Source organism: Lithobates pipiens, unplaced genomic scaffold, assembly GCF_037356315.1.
Source record: "Lithobates pipiens isolate NorthernLeopardFrog02 unplaced genomic scaffold, aLitPip1_a1.2 Scaffold_16, whole genome shotgun sequence".
Taxonomy (NCBI): Eukaryota; Metazoa; Chordata; class Amphibia; order Anura; family Ranidae; genus Lithobates; species Lithobates pipiens.
The window spans coordinates 382,411,350-382,425,532 of NW_027507748.1; the positions used below are offsets into that span (position 1 = coordinate 382,411,350).

The 14,183-nt window shown below is 44.7% G+C and overlaps 1 protein-coding gene across 2 annotated transcripts in view; it reads left to right on the plus strand.

Moving 5' to 3' along the window:
- Positions 1–14,183, plus strand: part of TEX14 (testis expressed 14, intercellular bridge forming factor) — a 758,047-nt gene that overhangs the window by 672,218 nt on the left and 71,646 nt on the right. For both annotated transcript variants that reach the window (XM_077482232.1, XM_077482233.1), the window contains exon 24: positions 737–791. In XM_077482232.1, the coding sequence (XP_077338358.1) occupies positions 737–791 (55 nt within the window). The remainder of the gene's footprint in view (positions 1–736; positions 792–14,183) is intronic.

The window sequence follows — 14,183 nt, forward strand, 5'->3', positions numbered from 1 at the left end:
TCCATCCCTGTGTGTGTGTCTCCATCCATCCATCCATCCATCCATCCATCCCTGTGTGTGTGTGTCTCCATCCATCCATCCATCCATCCCTGTGTGTGTGTGTCTCCATCCATCCATCCATCCCTGTGTGTGTGTGTATCCATCCATCCATCCATCCGTGTGTGTGTGTGTGTGTGTGTGTGTGTGTGTGTGTGTGTGTGTGTGTGTGTGTCCAGCCTACCTGTGTCCCGAGCCTTTGTCCCGAGCCTCCGTCCCGTGTCGTGCCTTGCCTTCGTCCCGTCCCGTCCCGTCCCGTGCCGTGCCGTGCCTTGCCTTGCCTCCGTCCCGTGCCCTCTTCGTCGGCGGCCATTGTAAAATTCAAAAGCCGTAGTACGAGGATGATACGACGTCCGTGATAGGCGGAACACAGGCTGCTGGGAAATTCAGTGTTCCGCCTATCACAGGCGAAGGCGGAGCCGGAGGCGCGGCTTTTGAATCAGAATGGCCGCTGTCTGTCTGCTCGACACGCTGATCGAGCGGGCAGACAGCGATGACTCGAGTATAAGCCGAGGGGGGCACTTTCAGCCTCAAAAAAGAGGCTGAAAATCTCGGCTTATACTCGAGTATATACGGTAATTTAGGGACATCTAGACAGCCTATATTTTTGAAATATATAATATTAACTTTGTTTTTCTCAAATGTTTTCCTCTTTCATTGCATATACCTTTTTATGTATGACGTTAATTCTGTGAATCAGCTTCAGGAAAAGGTAACAGATGCACAAGAGGCTTTCATCAAGAACCAAGGATTAGGTACATCAATGACTGTTCTGTGTGACTAGTGTTCTGTGTTCATGTAATTTTCCAAAACAGTACAAACTTAATTCAGCTATTATTTTTTTAATTAAGTATTTTTTCAGAAACAAATAAACATAAACTGGTATTATACAAAATTTATAAAATGGCCATCTTATAGAAACGCTTTTTAAGTAATTAACCATATTTTTTTAAATTAGTCAGTTAATTTAATGCTTTAGTTTGACGTATCAAAATATGTGTTAGTTGCCAAAGGTTTTCAGATATGCATGTGTAAGGTTGCCAAGTGCCCTTTTTTAATCACAATTACTGAATATAAAAACACATGAGGATTATAGCTGTCAGGATGACCTTTAACAATAGCTGGATCTAAAATATAAGCTTAATTTATAGCCTGATCTTTGTACATTGTGAGCATACTATATATTGCTAGACTGGAACATACATTTATATGTGGTCTTAGTGATCAGCCATATCACACCTGCATTCTTCTATTACCAGGTCAGGTATAGTCTTTTTTTTTATCTGATGTTACCAACATGCCGGATAATATGCTCTTGCTTTCTGTAAGATTATTTTTAACAAGAAAAATTTGACAATAAAAATCTGGCTTTAACTCCACTATCAAAAATGAGGGAAAACATTTCTAAATTATAACTGCCAGATATTAATCCCCAAAATGTATGTATATTATTTTATTTAGTCAAGTATTAATAAAAACATACTGTATGAACTGGCACCCTCCCTATAATAATAAGTGCCTTACTATATAAGTTGTCATACTGTATGATGCAAGAAATTATAGCAGCTCTCTTCATGCAGTGGACTAGTGTAATCATGCATATACAACTCATTACCTTTTTGCAATAATGTTGGTAATGACGTTTTCGAACATTGGATGTACACGCGTGGGACATAGTCATGCGTGCGTTATAACGTCATCGCACAAATTATGTTGCTACACGTCCCAAACATAGTGCCTGCCATTTTACACATGTAACCTGTATAGGGCACACACTTTTTTTTTTTTGTACTATTTCACTCTTTTACACCTTTGACAAAGCCTGTTAAGGCAAATCATGTTGGGTTTTATTTTTCTTTTTTTTTCTTTACAAAAATGTTGCATGTTATTTTGGATACTAAATAATATATTTATACAGTGGATAGAAAAAGTCTACACACCCCTGTTAAAATGTCAGGTTTCTGTGATGTAAAAAAAAAATCATTTCAGCACTTTTTTCCACCAACTTTTTGTGACCTATAAACTGTACACCTCAGCTGAACAACAAACTGAAATCTTCTAGGTGGAGGGAAGTAAAAATATAAAGCAAAAATAATATGATTGCATAAGTGTGCACACCCTTAAACTAATACGTTGTTGAAGCACCTTTTGATTGTATTAAAGTACTCAGTCTTTTTGGGTATGAGTCTATCAGTATGGCACATCTTGACTTGGCAATATTTGCCCACTCTTTTTTTGCAAAAACATCCCAAATCTGTCAGATTGCGAGGGCATCTCCTGTGCACAGCCTTTTTCAGACCACCCCACAGATTTTCAATCGGATTCAGGTCTGGGCTCCAGCTGGGTCATTCCAAAACTTTCATCTTCTTCTAGTAAAGCCATTCCTTTGTTGATTTGGATGTATGGTTTGGGTCATGCTGAAAGATGAAGTTTCTCTTCATGTCCAGCTTTCTAGCAGTAGGCTGAAGATGTTGTGCCAATATTGACTGATATTTGGAACTGTTCATAATTTCCTCTACTTTAACTAAATCCCCTGTACCAGGTGAAGAAAACAGCTCCAAAGCATTATGCTGCCACCACCATGCTTCTACCCATGCTGTGGGTATGGTGTTCTTTTGGTGATGTGCAGTGTTGTTTTTGCACCAAACATATGTAATTATGGGCAAAAAGTTCAACCTTTGTTTCATCAGACCGAAACACATTTTTCCCACATGCTTTTGGGAGACTTGCCCGGGACATTCCCACAATTAGCAGGTCTGTCCTGGGTCCCGGGCACCTTCATTCCGGCATAATACTGTGCCCCAGAATGAAATTGACAGAGGAAACAAACCTCGCTATAGCGCTGATGCTCACTCTGCCTCCAGCCGAGGGGAGCTGAGACTTAGACCGCCCCTCCCCCCGAGCACAGCGCGCCCAAGCCGAGGGGAGCTGAGACTGCCCCCCATGCCTGAGCACAGCTGAGCCCACCGGAGCTGAGGGGAGATGAGACCACCCCCCATCTGAGCACAGCCAAGCCCGCCCGAGCCGAAGGGAGCTGAGACCGCCCCCCCCCCCGCCCGAGAGTAAGGGGGTCTGTACTAAGCGGGGGGTCTGTACTGAGGGGAGGCCTGTACTGAAGGAGGCCTGTACTCAGGGAGGGGGGTCTGTACTTAGTGAGGGGTCTGTACTTATTGGGGAGGGGGGACTGTACTGAGGGAGGGGGATCTATACTTAATGAAGGGGGGTCTGTACTGAGGGAGGGGGATCTATACTTGGCAGGGGGTGACACCATGTTTTACCACACTGGTGGGGTGACACCAACCCTAGCAAAGTGGCTGCCACCCGCCTCCTCTATCTTCTCTGGGCCCACTCCAGCATGCTCTAAAACAGGTCCCCGGGCCGCACAGCCACGGTGGCAAGTGACACGCTGCATTGGGTAGCAGACGGCGGTCTATAGAGCCACTGTATCAGCAGTAGTGCTATGTCACCTGATTTGGCTGAAATGCTGGTCTGCAGACCAGGCATCTAAGAAAGCACTGGCGGATTTGCCCTTGTAGGGAGAGAGGCTATTTTTGAGCCTTGTTGGATGAGATTATTAAGAATCTTACTGGGGGTAAGAGTATGTTGCTCCCACGGTCCAGAAAAGGTAAGGAGCCTCAGAAGCAGATTTTTCGTCCACCCGTGTCGGCAGGTAAGCGTTCCCAGTCCGACAAGGTGCCTACTGAGGGACAAAAGCGTCCCTGGTTTCGCAAGCCTGCGAGCAAATCTGTTAACGCATTAAAATTTGCCCTGGCCCGATTTTCGGGTGGGGGGTAACCTTTGGAAGTTTGCAGCCCGGTGGACCTCCCTACTTTCTGACCAGTGAGTCTGCAAACTGGTTTCATCAGTCATCAGGATACAAGATAGAGTTTTTTTCTTGTCTGCCAAACAGATTTTTTCCCTCCAACCTTCATCTTCTTCTGGCTCATCGGGAAGCCCTGTTCGGGGCAGTATAGGACCTGCTGTTGTGTGGGGTGATAGTACCTGTACCGATGCCAGAAAGGTTTCAGGGATTCTTCTCCAATCTGTTTGTAGTCCCAAAGAAGGAAGGGGTCCGTCCAGTCCTGGACCTCAAGGCCCTCAACAGCTTTGTGAAGGAACAAAGGTACAGGACAGAATCAGTTCGCTCAGTGGTCACTGCACTCCATCAGGGGGATTTTCTGGCATCCCTGGACATCAAGGACGCATACTTGCATGTCCCCATATGCATCAAGCATCAGAAGTTTCTGCAATTTGCTGGGTACTGAACCTACAGAATTCGGTGTTGGTGCCGACTCAACGCCTGGAGTACCTGGGCCTGCTTCTGGACTCCTCAGAGGCGAGAGTCTTTCTCCCTTTCGGACAAGCTGCAGACTCTTCAAGCTGCGGGGAAGTTGTTGGTGTCCGGCAGGGGGTTGTCACTGCGTATTTGCATGCAAGTTCTGGGTCTCATGGTAGCCACTTTCGAGGCGGTACCGTATGTTTAATTCCACATTAGAATCTTGCAAAAGTAGATCCTGTCCAAATGGGACAAATCTCCGTTGTCCCTGGATTGTCAAATTCGGGTGAGCCAGTTGGTCAGGGGTTCCCTGCTCTGGTGGCTGAGGTCGCCGGCCCTTTAGTCTGGGCAGTCATTCCTTCCTCTTCATTGGACAGTGATCACAATGGACGCCAGCCTGACTGGTTGGGGGAAGTTTGGGGTTTCGCTGGACCCAGGAAGAATCCTGCCCGCCGATCAACGTGCTGGAACTTCGGGCGATCAGGCGGTGCCTCTCCACATGATCACAGAGGCTGCAGGGGCGTCCGGTCAGGATCCATTTGGACAATGCCATGGCGGGGGCGTATGTCAACCATCAAGGAGGAACAAGAAGAAGAAGGGACCATTTCTCGGTGGATTAGACAGATTGTGGTTCAGGCTTATGCCATAAGGGGACGGGCGCCTCCCTTTCCTGTCACGGCACATTCTACCAAGGCAATTGGTGCCTCTTGGGCTTTCCGACATCAAGCTTCTGTTTCCCAGGTGTGTAAGGCGGTGACCTGGTCGTCTGTTCACACTTTCACTAAATTTTACAAGGTTGATGTGAGCGCATTTTCAAAATGCTTGCTTCGGCCACAAAGTTTTACAGGCGGCTGTTTAAAGTTGCAACTTCTCAGTTGAGGAGCTCTGGTTGTTATAGGTGGAGTTATTTTCTTGCTGTTCCCACCTCTCATTTCTTTGACACTGCTTGGGGACGTCCCTAAGTTCAAGATGAAGATGCTGTGTCTGTCAATGAACAACTGAGAAAATAGGATTTTTGTACTCACCGTAAAGTCCTTTTCTCTGAAGTTCATTGGCAGACACAGCACCCACCCCTCCTATTTATGTTTGTACTACTTTTGACGAACTGAGTTGCTGGATGCAGTGTGAGGGGTTATAGCCAGTAGGACCGCCCCCTGAGCAGTACTGTGCAAGTGTTGCTATTTTTAACACTTTCTGCCTAGTCCTCTCCTAAAGGGGCGATCTAACCCTAAGGTCATGATGAAGATGCTGTGTTCGTCAATGAACTTCAGAGAAAAGGATTTTAAGGTGAGTACAAAAATCCTATTTTTATCCTGTTTGTTTTATTAAAACAGCAATATAAAGTTGAATTCAGCTAACATGAATCCCATCAGTTGTGTTAAAATGCTCAAATCTTGTCTGAAGACAATCCTGCTCTGTACTGCAGCATCTTCTTGTGAGATTTGAGCTGCTTAACATTCCCTGGGATCTTAGCAGCAGGATGGTGCAGCAAGGAAGCTAGAAGAATGTATGTTAGCTATTCCCCCCCCAGTTTGATGCAACATTTTAATTTGGGCAAGGTTGCACACTAAATAAAGGGATTGTTTGAGGATTTGCATCATTTAATTTACAGAACACAGAACAAGCCCACAATTTTGACTTTTTTTTTTTTTTTGTGAAGCAAGCAACAAATAGGACAAAATAACAGAAAAAGTCAATGTGCATAACTATTAACCCCTCTAAAGTCAGTTACTTTGTAGAGCCACCTTTTGCAGCTATCACAGCTCCAAGTCACTTTGGATAAGTCTCTATGAGCTTGCCGCATCTTACCACTGGGATTTTTGCGCATTCCTCCTTGCAAAACTGTTCCAGCTCCTTCAAGTTGGATGGTTTGCACTTGTGAACAGCAATCTTTAAGTCTGCCCTCAAATTTTCTATTGGATTGAGGTTTTGGCTTTGACTAGGCCTTTCCAACACATTTACATTTTTCCTCTTAAACCACTCAAGTGTTGCTTTAGCAGTGTGTTTGGGGTCATTGTCCTGCTGGAAGGTGAACCTCCGTCCTAGCCTCAAATCACACACAGAGTGGTACATGTTTTGCTCAAGAATATCCCTGTATTTAGCACCATCCATCTTTCCCTCAACTCTGACCAGTTTCCCAGAACTGCTGAAAAACATCCCCAGCATGTTCTTTGGGTGATGTGATGTGTTGGGTTTGCGCCAGACATAGTGTTTTTTTTTTTTTTTTGCATGCCAAAAAGTTCAATTTTAGTCTCATCAGACCAGAATACCTTCCTCCATACATTTTGGGAGTCTCCCACATGCCTTTTCGCAAACTCAAAACATACCATTTTGTTTTTTGCTGAAAGTAATGGCTTTCTTCTGGCCACTCTGCCATAAAGCCCAACTCTATGGAGCATACGTCTTTTTATCGTCCTATGTACAGATAGTCCAGTCTCTGCTGTGGAACTCTGCAGCTCCTCCAGGGTTACCTTAGGTCTCTGTGCTGCCTCTCTGATTAATGCCTTCCTTGCCCGGTCTGAGTTTTGGTCTGCGACTGTCTCTCGGCAGGTTTGCTGTTGTACCATATCCTTTCCATTTGGTTATCATAGATTTGATGGTGCTCCAGGGGATCAGGAGTATGTATATATATCCAAAACAAAATATCATATTACCTAAAAAGATGCTATAAACCCATTATATTTTAGTTTTTTTTTATTCATTATCAATATTGTTCGAAATGTGTGTGTTATAATGTAGCCATACACAAGTAGTAGTTTAACCAGTTCTAGAACACCCCATGTACATATACTGCAAGAGGGCGGCCCGGCTATGCAAAGTCACGTACAGGTACGTGACTTGTGCCTGGGATCGGCGTGCGCCCCAGTCGTCACCATGGTGATCGTATTGCTTTCATAACCAATCACTCATCAGGTCCAGGTCAATGATTTGTGGTCTGGACCTGCTGATCGGTTCTGACCAATGGACAAACTTCCTATGCCTGTGTAATGTAAACACAGGCACAGGAAGTGATTCGATCTCCACTTTTAGTTCCAGCGTGTGGGTAGAGAGCATCTCACTGAGAGTACACCAAAACTACACTAACACCAGTACACATAGGCACATATTTTCACCCCCCCCCCCCCCCCAGTTAACCATTTTACTCCCTTTCACAGTGTCACCAAGTGCAGTGTTCATATTTTTTTATGATCACTGTATTGGTGTCATGCTAAACAGCATTAGGGCAGTTAGATTTTATTGTACCCCCAATATATTCCCTAATAAAGGTTTAACCCCTTGATCACCCCCCCCCCCCCCTGTTAACCCTTTCACTCCCTGTCACAGTGTCATTAGTATAGTGTATAGATTTTTTTTCTGATCACTGTATTAGTGTCACAGGTGACGCTAGTTAGCATCAGTTAGGTGTTAGCATCGGGGACAATCCAATTTTAACCCTTTGATTGTAACACTAATACACACACACTATATACCTCCATTACTAGCATAGTGTTTGGACGGATCAATATCTTTGATCTGATCAGTGCAGTATCAGAAGATGACTGTCACTTCCAAAACACAGCACACAAAACCACAGCATTTAGCAGAGTAAGGCCTGATCCCTGCTAGCGCTTGCAGTTAATTTTATTGTCAAAAATGGAAAGGTACACTAGTGAAGAGGCCTACAGGATGCTGAGCATGACAGATGAGAGCGGGGAGTCCTCACTGTTAGATTCAGCTTCAGTATTTGAACCTGTAGAGAGCGGCACACCGACAGATAGCTCTGACAATAGAGTAGTGGTCCCTGCTAAGGTTAGGTGTGCCAAACCCCATTCTTCTGTTGCTGAGGTGCAACAACTGCATGATACTCGTATGCAGCAGATTGTCGGTACTAGTGCCTAGTACACCCTGGTCGTAAACAAACCAGCACTGCAGTATCACTTGATGATGTGGTGAGTCCCACAAGTGCAGTTCAAGCTGGGCTGGTGCGTAATTCAGGTGAAAACAGCAGATTTAACACCCCTTTTTTTAACTGTTTTTCACAGAAGATCATCTATGGTGGACCAAAGCAATTTATACTCTGGTCAACTTATTGCCCAAGACCCAAATTCACCCCTTGCCAGACAATTTGGATGGAAACCTATAACAGTTCCCGAATTTAGGACCTTTCTGGGCCTATCCCTCAAGATGGGCATATCAAAAAAGAGTGAGTTGTGGTCCTATTGTCCACTGACCCAATTTACCATATGCCCATGTTCTCTGCTGCCATGGCCAGGGCAAGATACAAGCAGATGTTGCGCTTAATGCATTTCAAAGACAACTCTGTCATCCTCGACTGACCCTGAACATGATCAGCTCCATAAAATTAGGGCCCTCGTAAACCACTTAAAAAAATTTGCAGCCTTGTTTATCCCCGATCAAGATGTCTGCATTGATGTGTCCCTGATTACATTTTCTGACCATCTTATTTTAAAACTGTTTCTCCCCAGGAAGCGGGCCAGATATGGGGTCAAGATGTATAAGCTCTGTGACAGGGCCACGGGCTATACTTGGAGTTTTCTGGTTTACAAGGGAAAAAATAGCAGCTTGGAGCCCCCCAACTGCCCAGACTACATAGGGAGCACGGCAAGATTGTTTGGGACTTGATGTCACTCTTGTTTGGAAAGGGGTGCCATTTTTACGTAAACAATTTTTATTCAAGCGTGCCACTTTATACATACCTATCAATCAGGAATTGGTGCATGTGGCACTGTGCAATCTAATTGCCTGGGCTTCCCCAATGGCTTGTAAATGCCCAACTTAGGGGGAGAGATCCTGCTTGAGATCCAATGTATTACTTACAGTGAGATGGAAGGACAAACTGTACATTTTTATTCTGTCTTCCATTTACCCAGATGCGGCAGTCCAAATTACTATGGTGACTGGGGTTGTTGAGTCCACGACTACAACCTTAAAATGAGAGAGGTGGACTTCAACGACTAGATGATGGGGCCTTACTTAGTTTCCCATAAGGTCAAACGCTGGTATAAAAAGTGGCTGTACTTATTTCAGTTGGCTCTGTACAGCGCTTATGTGTTATACAAACTATATACGTCTGGAAGAACTGGATCCTTCCTAAAATTCCAGGAACAGGTCATCGCAGCCCTTCTGTATCCAGGAGGTGCTGTGGCCCATATTCCCAACCCAGATGCAGTGAGCCGGCTGCATGAGAGACATTTTTTTCAGAAGTCTTTCCAGGTACCCCTACCCAATGAGCACCCCAAAAAAGATGCCACATCTGTAGCAAGTGCGGATACAGGCGTGACACCTGCTATTTTTGTCCCTCCTGTCCTGATGAACCTGGTCTCTGCATCGGGGACTGTTTCCATCCCTACCACACACTAGTAGAGTATTAGTATAGGGTACAGCATGGGACAGTCCTAGGGCAGATATTCACAAAGGGTCTCGAAAGATGTTAGATGACAATCGCATTTTGAGATATCCTAATCTGGAACATTCAAAATTATAATAAAAGCGTAAAAAAAATATATATATATATATATATATATAGCCAAAAATAGTTGTCGTTTTATTGTTTTTACTGTTTTACTGTATTTTATGCTACACTGTAAGGTTTTATTGATTATTACTATGTTTTCTTGTGTTTGCTTTAAAGGTATGTCCTACAATTTAACTGTATGGTTACTGTGATTTGTTGTTAACCTTTGTTTGATTTGCAGGTACCCCATTCAGCTGCAGCACTGATTCATTTATTTTGACAGCAACAGGGCTTGCTCTCACGATACGTAAATCCATTACTCCAGCGCTGTAGGAGGTGATTTCACCACCACAGTTAAAAAAAAGCATACAATATCTTACAAAAGTGAGTAAACCCCTCACATTTTTTGTAAATATTTTATTATATCTTTTCATTTGACAATACCGAAGAAATTCATTTGCTACAAGGTAGTGAGTGTACATCTTGTATAACAGTGTACATTTGCTGTCCTCTCAAAATAACTCAACATGCAGCCATTAATGAAATAGGGGGTTGGGAGCCTGGTCCCCAGCCAAGGCTCATCAAAGACAAGGAAAGGAGCAAGTGGACAATCTTGGTACAATACAGGAAGGATGCAATGGAATATATAGACAATCATAAAAATTTACGAAAAATGTATTCGTGCATAACACATGACAGTAGAGTTAAAACAAAAATGACTTGGTCATACACAGTATTTCAACTGGTTTTGCGGGTTAAATCACTTATACATCTGTAAATAGACACAATATCAATGACAATGTAATCAACAACATATAGAGGAATATATACATTGTACAATTCAAAGATGCATATATGTAAGGGAGGGGAAAAAAAACAAGGGAAATGTAAGGCTGCTTACCCAAGTAACAGTGCATACAAAGCACAGGGTGTCACCAGTAGAGTCTGTTGCGGTGACTGGGGGAAATTGACAAATCAAGGGGCTGGAGTCTGAGTGGAATAGAGTACATGAGGTAAATATGGCAAAACTATTAGGTAAAAAGTGAGGGGAAAACCTGGTGATGTGGTGACTGAGTGATTGAATGATATTAAAGTTGAAGTAGTGCAAAAAAGGTGAGAGATTCCAAAAGAGGAAAAATGGTGGCACAACCCATGAATAAATAGTAAAAAGGGGGGGGCGTGGCCACCGCGCGCTGGTGTATGGACGCTTGAGCAGTGAGCTCCGCTCCAGCAACGGGCCCTGAGCGACACAGACGCGACGATTCGCAGTTTCACCTGCACTCTCGGTGACCGGAGATCCCGCTGAACCGGACTGTATGTCTTGCAAGCGGAAAGACGCAGCCAAACCGAAGAAATTAGTGGATTTCTTCAGACCGGCGGCCTGCGGCAAGATGGCGCCGGCGGAGGAGCTTCACCGCCATCTCCCTCATGCAGCTCCCGATCAGCAGCGTCTAGCCCTGAAGCCACCAGTGCACCATCTGGACGATCTCCAGTGGCGTCTACACCGAACTCCTGCAGCCCTGTGAAGTCTAAACCACGGTTAGAGGAAGACTACAGACAGGTTAGCACAGAGCAGGAATCACTGGAGGACACACGGGAACTGGCAGACCCTTTTAATGCTTTCCCCACTGCTGATAAACCTGTATCAGACACCATGCTTAAAGAGATGCTGCTCTCCCTCCGCACTTCCATGCATGCAGACATGCTGAAATGTGTCAGCACTTTTAAAACTGAAGTGGGGGAGATAGGAGGCAAATTTGAGCATATAGAGACTAAAATGGGGGAATTTGCAAACTTGCATAACACATTGATTGACGCCTTTCATGAGCAAGCGGATGAAATCGCATGGCTAAGGGGTAAAATTGCAGACCTTGAGGATAGGTCGAGAAGGAATAATATTAAGCTACGAGGAGTCCCTGAGACCATCCTCCCTGCGCAGCTACAACAGTATGCTAAGGAACTCATGAGCGCATTCCTACCTTCTATAGATGAAGCGGAGATGCAAGTAGATCGCATCCACAGGTTACCCAAGCCATCTCATCTACCAGATAACATACCCCGAGATGTACTAATGAGAGTACATTTTTTTCTAAAGCGAAGCTTATGATGGCGTTTCGCAAACAGCAATACCCACCAGAAAAATTTGCCCACATTCAATTGTTTGCGGATCTTTCGCAATACACGATGCAAAAGCGGAAGTCACTGGTGTCTGTGACCAAAGCATTGAGGAACCACAATATTCCATATAGATGGGGATACCCGGTGAAACTGACTGTTACCCACGAAGACAACACTACTGTGGTGACTAATATTGAGGAAGGCCTGGACCTGCTGCGTTCCCTGGCCATCTTGCCGGTTCACACTGGAGAAGAGTCCTCTTCTGCAAACGTGGCACACTCTCCAGCAGAGTGGCATACAGTGTCGCATAAGAAAAAGGTCAAGAAAAGCAGCCTTTAACTTGCTTGCCTCTGTCACTGAGGGGCAGGTGGAAACACATTAGGACCATGTCGCACTAAGGAGCACTAGTGCGTTCATTTTCCCCCCTGGTAATAATGGACGGTTTTTCCGCCCTCTGGTTCTTGTTGAATCCTACTTTTTTTATTATTGTTTTGTTTCTTTTTTCTGGACATGATCATAACCCTTTTCCTCCCCCCTTCTCGTCCATGTTTCCCGTGGTCCGGTCGTCTCCTCACCCTCTTGGATGTAGGTGCCCTGAAGGATAGAAAAACGCAATCGCCTGGTCGCAGTGCTCTGCTACAGGACATTGGCAGACAATATCCCAGGTGCTGTGAGTATCACTATGTAACTGATAACCATGTCTTTCAAGGTAGTCTCTTTTAACGCTAATGGGCTAAATCATCCTGCAAAGTGCTCTTCTGCCTGGAAGGAAGCTGTGAAACTCAGGGCAGATGTCCTTTATATACAGGAAACTCATTTTGAAGCTGAAAACGCCCCACGATTCCAGCATAAAAGTTTTCCACACATATTCATGGCCTGTGCACCTAAGAAACAGAGAGGGGTTCTTATTGCTATCAGAGACTCAGTGGCTTTTACCTTGAAAGAGTTGCATGCAGACCCGGCTGGTCGCTTTTTAATTGTTCTGGGGGAACTCAACAACAGGCCATATACCCTGGTCAATTTATACGCGCCCAACGCCCACCAAATTCGTTTTTTACAGAGACTCTACAGGAGGATTGCCTCTATCCAGTGGGGCTCATTAGTAATTTGTGGAGATCATAACATTACCCCGGATTTTGCCCTTGACTCTACTACCGTAGCTAAAAGACCCCCTCCTAAATTACAACCCCTTCTACATGCCGCAGATGTCTATGATGTATGGAGGTGCCAACACAGCAACAAACGTGACTATACATTTCATTCCTCCAGGCACAACTCGTACTCCCGAATAGACTTGATACTGGTAGATAAGCAACTGTTACAGGCTGTGTCCGCCTCCACCATACACAACATTACGTGGTCTGACCACGCCCCGGTCTCTATTGTGGTGATGGAGGGGCACACTCCCGGTCCTGCTTATATCTGGAGAGCCAACTCTAGTATCTTCCAAATGACTGCTCATGCCGAAAGCATCAGGGGTCATTTGAAAGAATATTTTGCTTGCAATGAGGGATCCATGGATGATCCGATGGTATTATGGTGCGCCCATAAGGCGTTTATTAGAGGGGTAATGATTAAGATTTGTGCATGTGAGAAGAGGCGGAGGACACAAAAGGTTGACCAATTGCTCACTACTATAAAGACCCTTGAATCTCTCAATAAAACCAACATTAATTCCCAAACGGCCCAGCAGCTCTCCCAGGCTCGCTTCGATCTCAGACTCCTACTAATTGAACAGTATGATAAGTACGTTCGTTCACTGAGGTTGTCTCACTACTCCTCAGGGAATAGGGCGGGTACATTTTTGGGCCAAAGGCTTAGAGGTATTAGGACTAAATCTAGAATACCGTATTTATTGCGGACCCAGGATACCAAAAAGATAGTTAATCCGCAAGAGATTGCAGATTCGTTTGCTGATTACTATGCATCATTATATAACTTGGACAAAGATCCAAATACTCCTAATCCGACTGACGAAGCTATACAATCATTTTTAGATAAAATTCAGTTACCATTGCTCTCAGCTGAACAGCTTGCCACTCTTAACGCCCCAGTAACGGAGTCTGAGATCGAGAGAGTTATCAGGACGCTTCCATCAGGGAAATGCCCTGGCCCCGACAGCCTACCAAATGACTACTACAAAATTTTTTATGAGCAATTGACTCCAACTCTGCAAAAGATTTATGAAGCGGCTGTGTCCTCGGCCTCTTTCCCTAAGGAGATGCTTAAGGCATATGTGGTCACGATCCCGAAACCGGGAAAGGAACCCACAACTCCGGCCAATTTCAGACCGATTTC